Below are 18,864 nucleotides of genomic sequence, written 5' to 3'. Positions count from 1 at the left end.
GGGGACCGTTTGACCAGTTATCAGAATAATCCTGATAATGGATGTATGCGATCGTAAGCCAGGATGATACATGAACATATATCTATCTAGGGTCAAAACTTCCCAGCCAACAATACACGTGGGTGCACGTGGCGTCAGTTGACAACGTCACCTCTACAGTCATCTAGGCCAAAAAGGGGATAAAAATGATTGACTATCTGCGACGAGGTTAGAGTAGCAATGGGCAATAATATTTACCCCAAAGCTATGTCAGTTGAGAGAAGCTATGAGGGTTCATTGATATGATCTGAATCTCACGCCGAAGGAAATGCGTAACAATAAAAGTGTTGTGGACATAACATGATGCCATAGGTGTATTTGCAGAAACACTTGAGTCAATTGAGCACATTGTTTGGCTGTGACAAGGCAGCACAATTAAAAGGAATCTGTGACCTTTGATAAATGGACAAACATTGGAAACGTGCAGTTTTTATTGTTTGGCGAAATCTGGTTTCATCAATAGTCACACATCGTTGCAACCTTTTTGTATCAATTTCAAACAATGCTATGGTCATCCTTTCAGCAGAGTATATCAAATTAATATAAGTTCATTTCTTCATTATGCTAGCACATGTAATGAAATGTGTTTATCCAAAAGACTACGCTTCACAATAGATACATGAAGTATCTGACTGTGTAATTTCCAAGTACTCACATATATTAAGATGGAACAGCCACACAATAGTACAACACATATTTAACAGTATATATGTGTATTCACATATGAATAGATATACAGTATATTACTGGATAACAAGGTAACACAACCGATTGTCATACAAAAAAACGTTTCACTGCATTTGTTTCCATACATAGTTTCATATAATTATTTGTTTATGAATCCCGGAACAGACTGCCACCAAAATTACATTGTTGTAAGGTGTTTTTAAACAAAATTCTCAATTAGTCTCATTTACTAGTAGTTAATTTGTTTCTCTCGAGAAGCCATATCTGCCAGATGGACACGGACGGTCCCCCGGATGTGTGTCCTGCAGACTGGACAACGTTCTAGAGCAGGTGTGCACTCGGCACAGGCCACCAGATGTCCACAGGGAAGGAAGACGATGTTGGCAGGGTCCTCAAGACAGACCTTACATGTACTTGACTCTCTCAGCTGCCGTGTCTCTTCCTCTGTGGCTTTTACCTCTTCCTTCCTTTGACCTGTAACAGTAGAAACTGGGCACTATGTAATATCAACTTACAAATTAACCCAAGATAGCAAATAGGAATATTTTTTTTTATACTTAATGTATTTTTATGCCTCTAAATTGTGCATTGGTGTATCACGATAAGTTGCTGCCAATACACTGAATTAAAACAAAATGATTACCTTTCTTAATATAATTTTTCTTTATTTTATCAATTCCCTTGACTTCGTGTCGGTTGGTAGGCAAACTTAAGAATCTATTCACAGGTGCGTCTGATTGCTTTTGTCTTTCTGTCTCTTCGGAAACAGCGGGTTTTGCTCCTGGTGGTTCTGGAGCTACAATTTCGAGATTGTACTTGATGTTTGAACTTCCAAATGGATGTCCAGTTTGAAAGTTACCCGAGGTTTGCTGTGTAGGAGGCAATCCGGCATGGTTCTCAATGGGTAATGATTTGTATCCACTGTCTGTTTTGCCTGCTGGTGATCTTAGCAGGTGAGCCTGTCTTGTTGTGTTATTGACAGTTTTACCTGAAGATTTGCTATCCATGTTTCCAACTCCACTTCGCATCACCTCTTTCCCCTCTTCCCCAGTCTGTCCCTGTGAGTGGTGTTCTACATCAGAGTATCCACCTTGACTAGCTTGTACTTGTTCTGATTCTCTATCAGCTGCAAATATGTTCTCAAGAAGAACATCTAGCTTAAATGCTTGTCTCCCTGGAAAATATAACACAAAATATACTTGTAAGAGTGAGTGAGTGAGTTGGGTTTAACGCCGCTTTTAACATTATTCCAGTTATATCACGCGTGTCAGTTTAATGTGGGAGGAAAGCCCGAAGTGATGCAGGTCTCAGACGTTTACCACTTCGGTGAAACCCATGAGCACGGGTATGGTATTGACAGACTTAGAAACATAATCGGGGCGAACCAGGATTCGAACCCACAATCATAGGTTTCTGGCGTGCCCAAGGGACGCAACTCTGCACAGCGAATCGCGGCGCCTTAGACGACTGGGCCACCCGTGCCCCCATACGTGTAAGAAATAGCATAATAATTTCAACCAAAGAAGTAAATATTCTGACAATGCCTGGTGAAAATATGATATGTTGACATAATGGAATCCAGCATAGAGATTCACACGGTGTTTAACGTCTGTTGGTATGCCAGTTATCGTGATATCTTGTCAACTCACCTCTACTGTTAATGGTTGACTTAGCTGCAGACCTAACTTGTTCTCTGCTGAAACCCATCTCTAAGGCTCGCCCACACACACCAGTCCTCAAAACATCTGTAGGAGAACGTTCATCTACTTCGTTATCAATTGGCGTAGGTGGTAAGTAACCTCAGCATTGTATGCAGTGTTATAGACATTAAAAACGTAGCTTTACCATTCACCAGTGATTTGGTATCGGTTGTATGATGATTTGTTTGTAAGAGGGCAATACTTACCAGTTCCATTTTTTTAAGTTTTGAAGATGAGTGTGAGTATGATTGGTAAGCACAATAAATCTCACTCTGAAGCAAAACATTGTAATTTTTGAATCCTATTCTTATACACTGTATATCAATAAATGCCGCTACATGTAATGTTAATTCAGCGCCCACGGCTCCAAGTGTTATCAAAGTATTAAATGATTATATGTCAAACAGTAATGATAGACAACGGTCGCAGCCTAATACTTCTTCAAATACATTTCGGCAGGCATAAGACACCGAAACAAAATACTGATGCTGCTTTAACGACAGAATGTAAGCATTGTCAATCTGAATGGTACGCCAAACATACTAGATTCTGTGTTCACAAATCACACATTAAAATGTTTTCAAACTTCAAAATCAAATGTTACTAAGCAAGAATACATGTATCATGTGTTTTGTGCTATGTTACGCTCAAAGCAACCAAATAACATTCCCACGTTCTAGCCTCACACCAACCATTGTCATGTTGTGGTTACGTATAGAAATCTACGTACCTTCTTCTGAAGTAACATAGTTGTATTTTGTATCGGGAGCACCCTGATGATTTTCACCAGACTTGAAGATGAAAGTACAAGGAAGTAGCACTTAGATTGATGAAATCATACTAAAATTTATAAGATAATAGAGATCATTTTAAATATTCCCACATATGTCACAGTTTAAGAGTCTTCATATTCACCTGTGATGTCTGTGTGCAACGCGCAATGGCTGCCAGTGTCTGGATGACAAAGTTCTTTCCTCTTGCTGCTTCTAAATAGGCACAAGATGACCTCCAGCGCACGTGCTCCACCCAGGGGTCATCCCCCTCCTCCCAGGTCCTCAGACCAACACCGCAGACAAAGCACCGCACACAGTCAGAGTAACCTGTCATCATATTCATGCATTTTACTGCATTTTTTTTTACATTTGACCGAATAATTGTGACAGTTAACATGTGGCTACAAGTAAAGGTATTAGTCAGTCAATGCTTAGTACATACCAGCTAAGGGGATGTTGGGTATTCAAGTAGTTAATGCGTTCGATCGTCAAGCTGAAGACCTGGATTCGATCCCCCATGTGAGTACAAGCCCATTTCAGGTGTCACCTGTCGTGAAATTGCTTAAAGCGACGTAAACCATACTAACTCTCTCACATACCAGCAGACCCGTGAAGATACGGGGTAGAATAGGTCTTCAGCAACCCATGCTTGCCTTAAAAGGCGACTATGCTTGTCGTAAAAGGCGACTAACGGGATCGGGTCGTGAGGCCCGCTGACTTGGTTGATGCATGTCATCGATCCCAATTGCGTGGATCGATGCTTATGATGTCAATCACTGGATTGTCTGGTCCAGACTCGATTATTTACAGACCGCCGTCATATAGCTGGAATATTGCTGAGTGCGGCGTTAAACAACAAACCAACCAACCACATACCAGCATAGAAAAATCCTGCTCTGGCAAGTTCTTCGGGATGTTGACTGTGTCCTTCAGGCCACAGTTGAAAAGAATCTAAACGCAGTGCAGCGTTACTGTAGTGAGGATGTACGGCATCCTCAAACCTCAGCGCCGATGGTGGTGATGAAGATAATCCACCATCATTGTAATTAGCGGTCTGCACAGGAGTAACATCCGGTATTTCATCAACACTCTGACTGCTTTCTTCTGTTGTGGTGTTAATGTTTATACCAACCGCCCCTTGTAGTTGGGTAGGTGTGTATCCTGACTCATTCGCCCGTGATGTGCTTCCACTGCTTGCTTCTGATGGAAGTTGAATAGGGACATTCCTTTCATCAGTGCCAGTTGTATGGATGCAGTTTGGAGAAATTCGACTGTGAATAACAAATGGGTTGTCACTGACTGTCCAGTTCCTGTGTGTCACACCACAGCTGAAGCACCTTGTCTCATCTCCATCTCCTGTAGCGTAGAACCCTGCTGCCGCCAGACGGAGGGATGAAGTGTTGACGTTTATTCTATTGAAGGATGCAAACCTCAAACCTTCATGTCTCATTTCTTCCTCCGTACCTACTGCTTCTCTCCTCGCCAATTTTTCGAAATAATCACGCAGTGTAATGAAGGGTGAACTTAATTGATTTTGACTTTCAATCTCTATTCTTTGCAATAAAAACCTTTCCAATGTTTTCCACAGATATTGCATCTTACTCTCATCTGTATGACCAGTGCTGACATATATCGGTGGCCTATATTCCAATAAATGTTCCAGGTCATTTAATGTTTTCAAGATTTGTTGGTATTGTTCACGTCGCAAGACATCACTCAGGTCATTATCTGGCAATTTGGTATAAGACATTCTTGTCCCACAAAGCGTTGTTAATTTCTCTTGAAAACGTTTCAAATCAACAAGACAGGGCTCTGCATTTTGACCAAGTGTTGGTGCCATATATTCATATTCAATACTATTTATTCTAACCGTTAGTAACTCAGAAAATTTAAAACAATGAAATGACAATACTTCACTCCTTTCAAATTGTTTTATGAATTCCCGAAGCCACTCCCTGGTGCCTTCAGGATGTTCCTTTGAATGTTCAGCAGGGGCTTCAAGAGGATTGCCTTCGTTTTCCAAAATGGGTAGCACACTGTCCACAAAATATGCTCCTGTAAATGGTATGTCAAAGTGCCTGTCGATGTATAGTATTTTGCTCAGAACTTTCACTAGTGTACCATCGTCTTTGATTTCTCTGTAAAGCCTATTAAGTTTTGAAGATGCGTCATGTATAGTTTTGTCTTCTTCACAGTAATCTGCCATCTGCGAATCCTCAGTGGCAGAAACTACACTTCTGTATAACTGTACAGCTATGCATTGCACGAAGTAAAAAACAATAGATGGTATTTTAAAGATGTTCACGCGACTCTCCGGCAGCAGACCTTGAATATGTTCTGAACGCCCCTGTTTCTTCTTTGAATCTGATTTGAAGGTCATGTTTGAACTTTCTCTACTGTCTGTGTTGCTTTTGTGGTGTGTACAATATCCCCGTAGCGCCACTGTTTACAAAGCTTACGTGTTGAACAGTGTTGACGAAGTGGGAAGTTGGCTGTCTCTGACGGTCGTCACTCTGCATAAACCTGCAATGGCACAAATACATATAATGCCAGCGTACTGGTGGATATTTCAATCTAAAATGGTAAATTTACAATCCTCCGATAACTAATAGACAGACAAAAGAGGATAGTTTGTTTGTTTTAACGGCGAACTGTACATCATCTGGACCAGCCAAACCAGTAACTGATTGTGACCACGTCGTCGGGGTACGATGACACACAATCAACCAGCCACTGAGTCTGACCACCCGGTCCATAAAATAGCCTTTAACAGTCTAGAATCCCCACTGGGCAGACATGGATAGTAAGACAGATAGTATTATTTGGAATATCATCACACAATCCACACAAGTGGTTTTTTTTACAAAACCTACATGATACTGATGGATGGCATGCATGGGTGGGTGAGGTGAGGTGAAATGGGGTTTAACGTCGCGTCCAATATTATTGCACTTATATAGCGACGTCGTGCATGCACGTGTGTGTGTGTGTGTGTGTGTGTGTGTGTGTGTGTGTGTGTGTGTGTGTGTGTGTGTGTGTGTGTGTGTGTGTGCGTGTGTGTGTGTGGCTGCTTGTACTAGTCCGGACTGATGCCGATTTATAGTGCTAGCTCTCTGGGATACCATGCCGCAGTTTAACAAGAATACCCCACTCAGACACAGTATACTGACACCGAGCCGACCAGTCCTTGTTTTATCCCCGTAATGCCGAGCGCAAGACAGGGAAACAACAAGTACCATCTTTTAACGTCTTTTGGTATGACGCGGTCGGGGATCGAACCCCGGACCTTCCGCTCTCCGGGCGGACGCTCTATCACTAGGCCACGGAGGCGGTCTGTATGGGTGGGAGCTGAGAGAGATCTTGGAATTATTCCATACTGATATTTGAATGGTAGACGTCTAGAAATTATTTTGAACTGTCAGACAATGCAATTAAGAGTGTCTGACAAAGATCTCATGAAAGTATCCGAAGACCCCTTACTTACGTTTGTTGGTTCAAAGACAAGTTCAGTTTATTATAAACTTAATGTGAAGGGCCTGATTTCGTTATCAGAATTATTAATTAGTGGAATTTGTCTTTGCACCAACAAACATTAAGTAAAGTGCTTGGGATACATGCTAGAGACAGGACAAATTATTTGTTTTATTTTAGTTTGTAAAACGTATTTAAAAAGCAATTCCAGCTCACTCACCTGATATCAAATTGTTCGTCCCTGAACCACATCATCGCCTAATTGTTATTACTGTTTAAAGCAACTTCTCAATCAGCATAATAGTATCACATGTACATATTTTTCTTGTTTGACATTTTTCTGTCTTTCTATTCAGAAATTTCATCTGGAGTTTGGTATTACACGTTATACTCTACAGCATACATATATACATTGTATTTTTTCCACAGATAACATACCAGGTGTTCCTTGGAGCCCAGTGTTATTGGCATAACAAACAAATGATCTGTGTAGGTGGTCGGTGGAGACCATGGCTGGCCTGACGACGCGGCCAAACCAAATACCTTGTTGTATAGGTTGAATACGTCTTCATATAGGTTGAATAGATTGATGTATATGTTGATTACGTGGTTTTAAAAAAAATTGAATACGGTGTCCTATACATTAAATACACGTTGTTGTATAGACTGAATATGCTTTGCCTTATATGACCATGTTCAGGGAATACCGTGGATCACCGCGACATGTTCAAAACACTATGATAACATTATTTCCCCATGGCTGAGAATTTTTTAATTTTTTTTTCAATCATTTTACATTTATTTGATAAAATGTGACATTCCAGCACATAGTTGATTAATCATCTAAATAGATGATGGCAAGTTGACCAAAAGTTATAGAATAGGCCAATGTCACACTCAATAATCGCTGAACATTTAGTAAGGTTGTAGTAGTTTCTTATTTCGTTCTGAAAGACTTGAAATGACGGGAGTCTCTTGTTTAACTTACTTTTAAATATAAGGTCTTTTGTTATCAAAAAGGTGATATTTAGAGGGTCATTGCGCTTTTCTGGAAAACCAATCATCACATGTTTTTTTGTAATTTCGATTTGGATGTTAGCCTTTTGAAGTAGCCAAACTTCAAGTTGACGCCAGATTTGCTGAACCATATTACAGGACCAGAAAAAATGGATTGGGGTCTCGATATCAACTGAACAAAAACTGCAATTTCGACTTTCAACATAACCTAATTTACCGAAGAAAACATTAGTCGGAAGTATATGATGAAGTATTTTGTATTGGAGCCATTGCAGTTTAGTGTCTTTCGTACATCGAAAAGGCATTCTATTGTATTGGTACTAGTTATCAATTGAGTCATCCTTTAGAATGTTCTTTTTCCATTTCGTACAGTGTACATTTTTTGTAGTGATATCTGAAATTAGTAAGTTGTAGAAGCATTTCGATCCATTTGCAAATTTAAGCACATTTTCGATAATTGGGGGTATAATTGGATTTTCGAACTTGTTCAATTCTTCTAGTTCAACATTACTTTCCTTGAAATAGTGTTTAATGGCCACGATAAGGTCGTTATATAGTAAGAAGTTCGTTTTTATCTCGAATAATTTTGAAAAGGTGTCAAACGACAGAAATTTTCCATCTTTGTCAAGGATGTCATTTATGAAACTTACCCATCTTTTGATTCCAGGTGCTATAAAAGACGGGCTTACGCCCAGTACATATATTACTTTTAAACCAAATATTATCGGCTAGTAAATTGTTTGCGTTATGTTCCAGTTGGGCGTTTAAATCCCACCAGGCAGTCAAAATATCTGTAGTAATTGTTAGGGGTAAGTGGTAGTAGTTTATTTCTTAAGTAGTTACAGTTATATATTGCCTGCACCTACCGGTAACTTGGGAAGATTAAGGTTAGATAGATAACTCCACTTGGATTTCGAAGTAAGAAAGCGTCTTATCATTGATATTTTTTTAGCCTGGATTGTTGCTTTAATGTTAGGGACATTGAACCCTCCATCCTTTTTTTCACAAATGATTTGGTTTCTATTAATTTTGTCAGGCTTATTCTCTCAGATAAACTTAAAACAATTTCTTTGAAACGCATTAACAACATCAGTGTTTGGATTTGGTAGTGAGCTGACTAAGTAATGTAGCTTAGGAATAATTAACGATTTTAAAAGCGTGTTTCTGCCAAGGGGAGTAAGGTTGCGGGCTGACCAAATAGACATTAACCGTTCACATATTCTAATCTTTTCTTATTATTTGTTACAATCATATCTTCAAGATCCTGGGTAAATGTAATTCCTAGAAGATCAAGATCACTTTGGTCCCAACTGAGATTAAGTTGGGGGCATAATTTCATTTTTTGAGCGTTTTTTGGATCCAATCCATTTAAGACGCGTTTTTTCAATGTTAACTTTTAGACCAGAAAATGGCTGAGAATGGCGTGGTGCAATTTCAATAGCGTTTCAATAGCTTGTAAAACAATAAATGAATGTCATAGTGTATAAATGCGCCTTGCTGCTGTCGGATATATCACCTGACTCTTTAGTGCAAACTCCTATGTTTAATATGTCTATATGTATCGCAAGTGTATAGGTGCGTAGACATGTGCAGTGATTAGGAATCAATTGAGGACACCATAATATCCCTCAACACAATCTGTTGGATACCACATTCACCCTGTACATTCCTCCCTGAAGGCTAAGTAGGACGCCTATCGACGATAGTCAGTGCTATTTAAAGTGCATGCGTGGCGATCAAAATAAATCGAAAATTCTAGAATATTTTACTTCTTCCCCCAAATCAATGTCAGATCATTTCCCTCTTCACTTACTCACCATAATCCTTACTTACGACATCGATGTAAGTTTCAGGAGTCATTGTTCTACTGAGCCAACAATTGGCCAATTTAGATATTAATATATAATGACAATAAAAGCAGGTAACTCACGTCGTGAGTCTCTTTCTTTTCGTCTCCTACTTCAAGGAATATGTCGCAGCGCAAAGGAGACCAGGGACCAGTTACTTGGTACAGTATCAGTGGAGCCACGTCTTCCTGAATACAGTCACCTGACTACAGAATGATTGTGTCTTCACATTACCGTGTTATCGAGCAATGTTATTTTAAGCGCTTACGTGATGTTTAAAGTTAACTGCGTTCATACTGAACGCGATTATAAGGAACTGATTTTTTTGTCGCGGCCATTTTATGTATGTCTGCTGCATAAATGCTTATAACGAACTACTGTTATAACGAACTAAAATTAATCGCTCCTTTGAGTTCATTATAAACGTAGTTTACTGAATTTCGAACGTTAGGATGTCATGCCTCTTGTTATGAGTCATATCCATATGATTACTCAACAACAAAAGTTCCTGTGACACCAATATTTTAGTGTATTTTTCAAACAATTAAAGTTTGGTTTTTAATATTGTAGTACATGTATGGAATCAAGTCACAAAAACGCAACGGCTACAGAAAAGCATCCATTCCATGCCTCATGCATTTTACTACCGAAGAATGGGTATACAAACATGTGCGTTAACGGGATTCCATATGCATTATTTAGCATCGTGATTACAACCACTCAGAAAAACAACAAAGTTACGCAATTATTCAACATTACGAAATGCCACGCCTGTCCGAAAATGAGCGTCTGCGAGCCATTGGTATGCATGAAGCAGGATCGAGTCAACGTGATGTTGCAAGACAATTAACGTCCACAGAAACATCATTTGGTATTTATGGCAACGTTGGCAACAGCCGAATGCAGTCAGAGACCATCCTCGGAGTGGCAGGCCACGCGTAACCAATAATCGACAAGAAAACTCTATTCGAAGAACACACCTACGAAATCGATTCCAGCCAGCAACAGTGACTGCAAGAAGCATCCCTGGCCTTCGACGAATATCTTCACAAACCGTACTTCGCCGCCTCAGATGTGCAGGGATTGTCCCCAGAAGACCCGACAGACGTCCCATTTGGACATGAAACCACCGTCAAGCACGTCCACAGTGGTGCAGACAGCGTCTACGCTGGACGGTCATGCAGTGTGGACAAGTTCTATTCACTGACGAGTCTCGTTTTCACCTCAGCCACAGCGATTGAGGGATTCGAGTGTATCGACATCGAGGTGAACGTTACGTCAATCATTGTGTCATGGAAGAAGATCGGTTCGGGGGCGGCAGCGTTATGGAATGAGGTGGGATTACAGCAAGACAGAGGACACGTTTGATAGTGGTAGAGGGAAATCTCAATTGACAGCACTACCGCGACGAGATCATCGGCCCTGTTGTTCTACCGTTTTTCGTCGTCATGGCCCAGGTATTACGTTTCAACATGACAACACTCGGCCACATATTGCTCGACAGATCAAACCATGCGTTACTGGGACCCTACGCTGTCTCAGATCCAACAATGACTTTCTAGGACCCTACGCTGTCCCAGAGCAAACCATGCCTTAAATGGACGCTATGTTGTCCCAGATCAAATCATGCCTTACTAGGACCCTTCGCTGTCCCAGATGAAACCATGTGTTACTGTGACCCGACGCTGTCCCTGATCAAACCGTCTGTTACTGGGACCATACACTGTCCCAGGTCAAACCATGTGTTACTGTGACCCAACGCTGTCCATGATCAAACTGTCTGTTACTGGGACCATACACTGTCCCAGGTCAAACCATGTGTTACTGGGACCCTACGCTGTCCCTGATCAAACCGTCTGTTACTGGGACCATACACTGTCCCAGGTCAAACCATGTGTTACTGGGACCCTACGCTGTCTCAGATCCAACAATGACTTTCTAGGACCCTACGCTGCCCCAGAGCAAACAATGCCTTAAATGGACGCTATGTTGTCCCAGATCAAATCATGCCTTACTAGGACCCTTCGCTGTCCCAGATGAAACCATGTGTTACTGTGACCCGACGCTGTCCCTGATCAAACCGTCTGTTACTGGGACCATACACTGTCCCAGGTCAAACCATGTGTTACTGTGACCCAACGCTGTCCCTGATCAAACTGTCTGTTACTGGGACCATACACTGTCCCAGGTCAAACCATGTGTTACTGGGACCCTACGCTGTCCCTGATCAAACCGTCTGTTACTGGGACCATACACTGTCCCAGGTCAAACCATGTGTTACTGTGACCCGACGCTGTCCCTGATCAAACCGTCTGTTACTGGGACCATGCACTGTCCGAGGTCAAACCATGTGTTACTGGGATCCTACGCTGTCCCTGATCAAACCGTCTGTTACTGGGACCCTACACTGTCCCAGGTCAAACCATGTGTTACTGGGACCCTACGCTGTCTCAGATCCAACAATGACTTTCTAGGACCCTACGCTGCCCCAGAGCAAACAATGCCTTAAATGGACGCTATGTTGTCCCAGATCAAATCATGCCTTACTAGGACCCTTCGCTGTCCCAGATGAAACCATGTGTTACTGTGACCCGACGCTGTCCCTGATCAAACCGTCTGTTACTGGGACCATACACTGTCCCAGGTCAAACCATGTCTTACTGTGACCCAACGCTGTCCCTGATCAAACTGTCTGTTACTGGGACCATACACTGTCCCAGGTCAAACCATGTGTTACTGGGACCCTACACTGTCCCTGATCAAACCGTCTGTTACTGGGACCATACACTGTCCCAGGTCAAACCATGTGTTACTGTGACCCGACGCTGTCCCTGATCAAACCGTCTGTTACTGGGACCATGCACTGTCCGAGGTCAAACCATGTGTTACTGGGATCCTACGCTGTCCCTGATCAAACCGTCTGTTACTGGGACCCTACACTGTCCCAGACCAAACCATGCCTAACTAGGACCCTACGCTGTCCCAGATCTTATTAGGACACTATGCTGCCCAAGATTAAACCATGGGTTATGGGACTCTATGCTTTCCCAGATCTAACAATGTCTTACTGTGACCCTACGCCGTCCCAGATCAAACAATGTGTTACTTGGCCCTACTCTGTCCCAAACAAACCATGGGTTACTTGGACCCTACGCTGTCCCAGATCAAACAATTAGTGACTGAGACCCTATGCTGTCTCAGAGCAAACCATGCGTTACTGGGACCCTACGCTGTCTCAGATCCAACAATATGTTACCGGGACCCTACGTTGTCTCAGATCCAACAATGCTGCCCAAGATCAAACCATGGGTTATGGGACCCTATGCTTTCCCAGATCCAACCATGTGTTACTGGGACCCTATGTTGCTCCAGCTCAAACCATGGGTTACTGGGACCCTACACTGTCCCAGATCCAACCATGTGTTACTGGGACCCTACGCCTTCTTAAATCAAACAATGTCTTCCGTGGCCCCTCCGTTGTCCCAGATAAAACCATGTGTTACTGTGACCCTACGCCTTCCCCGATCAAACAATGCGTTACTGGGACCTACGCCTTCCCAGATCAAACAATGTGTTAATGGGACCCTACGTTGTGCCAGATCAAACCATGAGTTACTGGAACCCTACGCTTTCCCAGATCCAACCATGCTTATTAGGACTAAACGTTCTCCCAGATCAAACCATGGGTTACTAGGACCCTACTCCGTCCCAGATCCAACCATGTGTTGCTGGAACCCGACGCTGTCCAAGATCAAAATATGTGTTACTCTGAGCCTATTCTGTCCCAGATGAAACCATATGTAATGGGACCCTACGCTGTCCCAGAATAAACCATGTTTTACTTGGACCCCACGCACTCCCAGATCAAACCACGGGTTACTGTGACCCTACGTTGTCCAAAATATACCATTTGTTACTGGGACCCTACGCTGTCTCAGATTCATCGATGTGTCCTGGGACCCTACATTGTCCCAGATCCAACCATGGGCTACTGGGACCCTACGCTGTCCCAGATGAAATCATGCGTTACTGGGACCCTACGCTGTCTCAGATCAAACCATGCCTTTCTGTGACACGAGGCTGCCAAAGATAAAACCATGCCTAATTAGGACCCAACACAGTCCCAGATCAAACCATGTGTTATGGGACCGTACGCTTTCACAGATCCAACCTTGGGTTACTGGGTCCCTATGCTGTCCTAGATCCAACCATGTGTTACTGGGACCGTACGCTTTCACAGATCAAACAATGTGTTACTGGGACCCTACGCTGTCCCAGATCTAACCATGTGTTACTGGGACCCTAAGCGGTGCCAGATCAAACCTTAACTTACTGGGACCCCACGCACTCCCAGATCAAACCACGGGTTACTGTGACCCTACGTTGTCCAAAATATACCATTTGTTACTGGGACCCTACGCTGTCTCAGATTCATCGATGTGTCCTGGGACCCTACATTGTCCCAGATCCAACCATGGGCTACTGGGACCCTACGCTGTCCCAGATGAAATCATGCGTTACTGGGACCCTACGCTGTCTCAGATCTAACCATGTGTTTCTGGGACCCTACGCTGTCTCAGATCAAACCATGCCTTTCTGTGACACGAGGCTGCCAAAGATAAAACCATGCCTAATTAGGACCAACACAGTCCCAGATCAAACCATGTGTTATGGGACCGTACGCTTTCACAGATCCAACCTTGGGTTACTGGGTCCCTATGCTGTCCTAGATCCAACCATGTGTTACTGGGACCGTACGCTTTCACAGATCAAACAATGTGTTACTGGGACCCTACGCTGTCCCAGATCTAACCATGTGTTACTGGGACCCTAAGCGGTGCCAGATCAAACCTTAACTTACTGGGACCCCACGCACTCCCAGATCAAACCACGGGTTACTGTGACCCTACGTTGTCCAAAATATACCATTTGTTACTGGGACCCTACGCTGTCTCAGATCCAACCATGGGTTACTGGGACCCTACATTGTCCCAGATCCAACCATGGGCTACTGGGACCCTACGCTGTCCCAGATGAAATCATGCGTTTCTGGGACCCTACGCTGTCTCAGATCAAACCATGCCTTTCTGTGACACGAGGCTGCCAAAGATAAAACTATGCCTAACTAGGACCCAACGCTGTCCAAGATCAAACCATGTGTTATGGGACCGTACGCTTTCCCAGATCCAACCTTGGATTACTTGGTCCCTATGCTGTCCTAGATCCAACCATGTGTTACTGGGACTCTACGCTGTCCTAGATCAAGCTATTGGTTACTGGGACACAACGCTGTTCCAAATCAAGCAATGTGTTACTGAGACCATACGCTGTCTAAGGTCCAACAATGTTTACTGGGACCCTACGCTGTCCCAGATCGAACCATTTGTTACTGGGACCCTACGCAGTCCCAGATCAAACAATGGGTTACTGTGACACTACGTTGTCCAAAATTTACCATTTGTTACTGGGTCCCTATGCTGTCCTAGATCCAACCATGTGTTACTGGGACCGTACGCTTTCACAGATCAAACAATGTGTTACTGGGACCCTACGCTGTCCCAGATCTAACCATGTGTTACTGGGACCATACGCGGTCCCAGATCAAACTATGGGTTACTGGGACCCTAAGCGGTGCCAGATCAAACCTTAACTTACTGGGACCCCACGCAGTCCCAGATCAAACCACGGGTTACTGTGACCCTACGTTGTCCAAAATATACCATTTGTTACTGGGACCCTACGCTGTCTCAGATCCAACCATGGGTTACTGGGACCCTACATTGTCCCAGATCCAACCATAGGCTACTGGGACCCTACGCTGTCCCAGATGAAATCATGCGTTTCTGGGACCCTACGCTGTCTCAGATCAAACCATGTCTTTCTGTGACACGAGGCTGCCAAAGATAAAACTATGCCTAACTAGGACCCAACGCTGTCCAAGATCAAACCATGTGTTATGGGACCCTACGCTGTCTCAGATGAAATCATGCGTTACTGGTACCCTATGCTGTCTCAGATCAAACCATGCCTTTCTGTGACACGAGGCTGCCAAAGATAAAACCATGCCTAATTAGGACCCAACGCTGTCCAAGATCAAACCATGTGTTATGGGACCGTACGCTTTCACAAATCCAACCTTGGGTTACTGGGTCCCTATGCTGTCCTAGATCCAACCATGTGTTACTGGGACCGTACGCTTTCACAGATCAAACAATGTGTTACTGGGACCCTGCACTGTCTCAGATCAAACCATGGGTTACTGGGACCCTACGCTGTCTCAGATCAAACCTTACACTAGGCTGCCCAAGATCATACAATGCCTAACTTGAATCCTACGCGTTCCCAGATAAAACAAAGTGTTACTGGGACCCTACTCTGCCCCAGATAGGACCCAACGCTGTCCAAGATCAAACCATGTGTTATTGGACCGTACGCTTTCACAGATCGAACCTTGGGTTACTGGGACCCTACGATGTCCTAGATCAAGCTTAACTTACTGGGACACAACGCTGTTCCAAATCAAGCAATGTGTTACTGAGACCATACGCTGTCTAAGGTCCAACAATGTTTACTGGGACCCTACACTGTCCCAGATCCAACCATGTTTTGCTGAGCCCCTACGCTGTCCCAGATCGAACAATTTGTTACTGGGACCCTACACTGTCCCAGATCAAACCATGCGTTACTGGAACCCTTCACTTTCCAAGATCAAACCATGCGCTACTGGGACCGTACGCTGTCCCAGATCAAACCATGGGTTGCTAGGACCTTACGCTCTCCCAGATCAAACCATGGGTTACTAGGACCCTATACTGTCACAGATCAAACCATGCCTTACTAGGACCCTGCACTGTCTCAGATCAAACCATGGGTTACTGGGACCCTACGCTGTCTCAGATCAGACCTTACTGGGACACTAGGCTGCCCAAGATCATACCATGCCTAACTTGGATCCTACGCGTTCCCAGATGAAACCATGTGTTTCTTGGACCCTACACTGTCCAAGATCAAACCATGTCTTACTTGGACCCTACGCTGTCCCAGAGCAAACAATGGGTTACTGGGACTCTACACTGTGTCAGATCAAACCATCGGTTACTGGTACCCTACGCTGTCCCAGATGAAACCGTGTTTTACTGGGATCCTGCAATGTCCGAGATCTAACCATGTCTTACTAGGACCCTACGCGGTCCCAGATCCAACCGTGTTAATGTGACCCTACACTGTGCCAGATCAAACCATGTCTTACTAGGACAGTACGCTGTTTCAGATCCAACAATGGGTTAATGAGGCCTAACGTTTTCCCAGATCAAACAATGGGTTACTGGGACCCTACACTGCGCCAGATCAAACCATTGGTTACTGGGACCCTACGCTGCCCCAGATCCAACCATGGGTTACTGGGACCCTTCGCTGTCCCAGATCCAACCATGCCTTATAAGGACCCAACGTTGTCACAGATCAAACAATGTGTAACTGGGACACTACGTTGTCCTAGATGATACCGTGTGTTACTGGAACCCGACGCTGTCCCAGATCAAACAATGTGTTACTGAGACCCTTATCTGTCCCAGATCTAGCAATGGGTTACTGTGACCCTACGCTGTCCCAGATCAAACCATGTCTCACTGGGACCCTACGCTGTCCCAGATCAAACAATGTGTTACTGAGACCCTTATCTGTCCCAGATCTAGCCATGGGTTACTGTGACCCTACGCTGTCCCAGATCTAGCCATGGGTTACTGTGACCCTACGCTGTCCCAGATCAAACGATGGGTTAATGGGACCCTACACTGTCCCAGATCAAACCATGGCTTACTGGTACCCTACGATTTCCCGGATCAAGCAATGAGTTACTGGGCCCCAACGCTGTCCCAGATCAAACTGTATGTTACTGGGACCCTACACTGTCCACATTAAACAATGGGTTACTGGGACTCTACGCTGTCCCAGATGAAACCATGGGTTACTGGAACCCGACGGGTAGGATTGTGGTAAGAATGACGCATTAAATAAATAGCATGTGTCCTAGCAGATGACATTTATGTACGTATGTAAGGCGCCCCTTGCAACAAAAACCAAAAAACAACGTACAGACATTTATCCGCCGTAGAATATATCCGCCGTAGAAGATTGCGTTCTAGGGGATACTTCTTCTTGTCTCCTTCGATATACGACACAAGTCCGTCTGAGGGTCCACAACAACTTTATTGAGACAGTTACAACGGTTAGCTCTAACTCTCAGTCTCAACTGCCCCGCTCGGCTAGTTCACAATCATATATATCTTTCCTCAACATATCTCACATTCCTGACAATGTTCCTAATAAGGTTAAACCCCCTGACCAGTAGCACCTCGTCTGCAATCCCCCATGTTGTCAATGCAGTGACCATCAGGATATCTTCTTTTTGGACTTGAATTCTAAGAATATCCCTGAGTTCTAGGAATACAGCTGACTTCCCTCACCCCTTATTTAGACGTCCCTCCGTGGCTAACATGCGTGTTCTAGCCATGTCACCGGTAGTTCAAGGTGCATCCCCCCCAAGGTACTTTGCCAAGGGGGAGACTAAGGGGGAGACGAAGGGGGAGGGTGTGAGTAATGTCACTGATTGATGTTTCTTAATACATAGCCCGTCCTGCAATTCTTGCCTATGATACATTTCTTTATTAGCGGGACAAAGGAGTAAAGCGTACATATTTCAGATGCAGATACAATGAGCGGAGAAGCTCTAATTCTAGTAAAATGAACATTAGAGTCTATGATAATTTATCACAAATATATAACGTCAACGTCTGAGAATAAGGAGTCAGGGCATGTCTTCTGTGGCTAAAATAGCAGGCCCTCAAACGTGGTACAGTGCTGTTAAACTGGTGTTTGAATCCTAGAGATCCTCGGGCAAATATCTACCCAATCTGTGGTTCACTCCCGAGACACATCTCACGTATTGGTGGCGAGGCAAGATAGGCATTGTGGCAATCATCCGCACGGGACGCGTCTACGACTAACAATTATAATTTTGACAGTCATCTCGCATCTGAGAAATATACTTTGCTGACTCCATCATCAATTTTCCGTGACCTATTCCTATCATTTATTACCACTACTTTTCCTTTTACGCCCAATGGTATTTTCCATTTTTTGGGCAGATAATCGAGACTCGCTATTCTCTGGCGTTGGCTTTTTTTATTTACATGAGGCCTAATGACCACACTAGACAGCAGAACCCCGGTATTTGTTTCGGTCAATGTGTACACTTTATGTAAGTCCATTTTAGGCAATCCGTAATCAAATAACTGTCACTCCTAAATCGATATTATTAATATCTGGGAT

General features: G+C 43.7%; 1 protein-coding gene across 1 annotated transcript; it reads right to left on the bottom strand.

The window, feature by feature from the left end:
- Nucleotides 1–955: 955 nt before the first annotated feature.
- Nucleotides 956–9,660, bottom strand: LOC139475281 (death-associated inhibitor of apoptosis 2-like). The gene is made up of 6 exons (XM_071258513.1): nucleotides 9,618–9,660; nucleotides 4,076–5,722; nucleotides 3,342–3,526; nucleotides 3,157–3,217; nucleotides 1,370–1,900; nucleotides 956–1,200 (listed from the first exon to the last, which is right to left on the bottom strand). The coding sequence occupies exons 2-6, from the start codon at nucleotides 5,577–5,579 to the stop codon at nucleotides 956–958; spliced, it is 2,526 nt and encodes an 841-aa protein (XP_071114614.1). The 5' UTR covers nucleotides 5,580–5,722; nucleotides 9,618–9,660.
- Between the last annotated feature and the right edge of the window lie 9,204 nt (nucleotides 9,661–18,864).

The sequence above is a fragment of the Haliotis cracherodii genome, unplaced genomic scaffold, assembly GCF_022045235.1.
Source record: "Haliotis cracherodii isolate W230 unplaced genomic scaffold, xgHalCrac1.p SCAF_3, whole genome shotgun sequence".
NCBI lineage: Eukaryota > Metazoa > Mollusca > Gastropoda > Lepetellida > Haliotidae > Haliotis > Haliotis cracherodii.
The sequence above is the reverse complement of the archived record's forward strand: the minus strand, read 5'-3'. Positions and strand labels throughout refer to the sequence as shown.

What these genes read in the sequence shown, in the direction of transcription:
- LOC139475281 (XM_071258513.1), bottom strand. Translation starts at nt 5,579, where the DNA reads ATGACCTTCAAATCAGATTCAAAGAAGAAACAGGGGCGTTCAGAACAT. An exon ending in CTATGTTACTTCAGAAGAAG is followed by an intron (nt 1,901 to 3,156) that starts GTACGTAGATTT and finishes TATATTTTCCAG; the next exon opens with GGAGACAAGCATTTAAGCTA. An exon ending in GAAAAATTATATTAAGAAAG is followed by an intron (nt 1,201 to 1,369) that starts GTAATCATTTTG and finishes CTACTGTTACAG; the next exon opens with GTCAAAGGAAGGAAGAGGTA.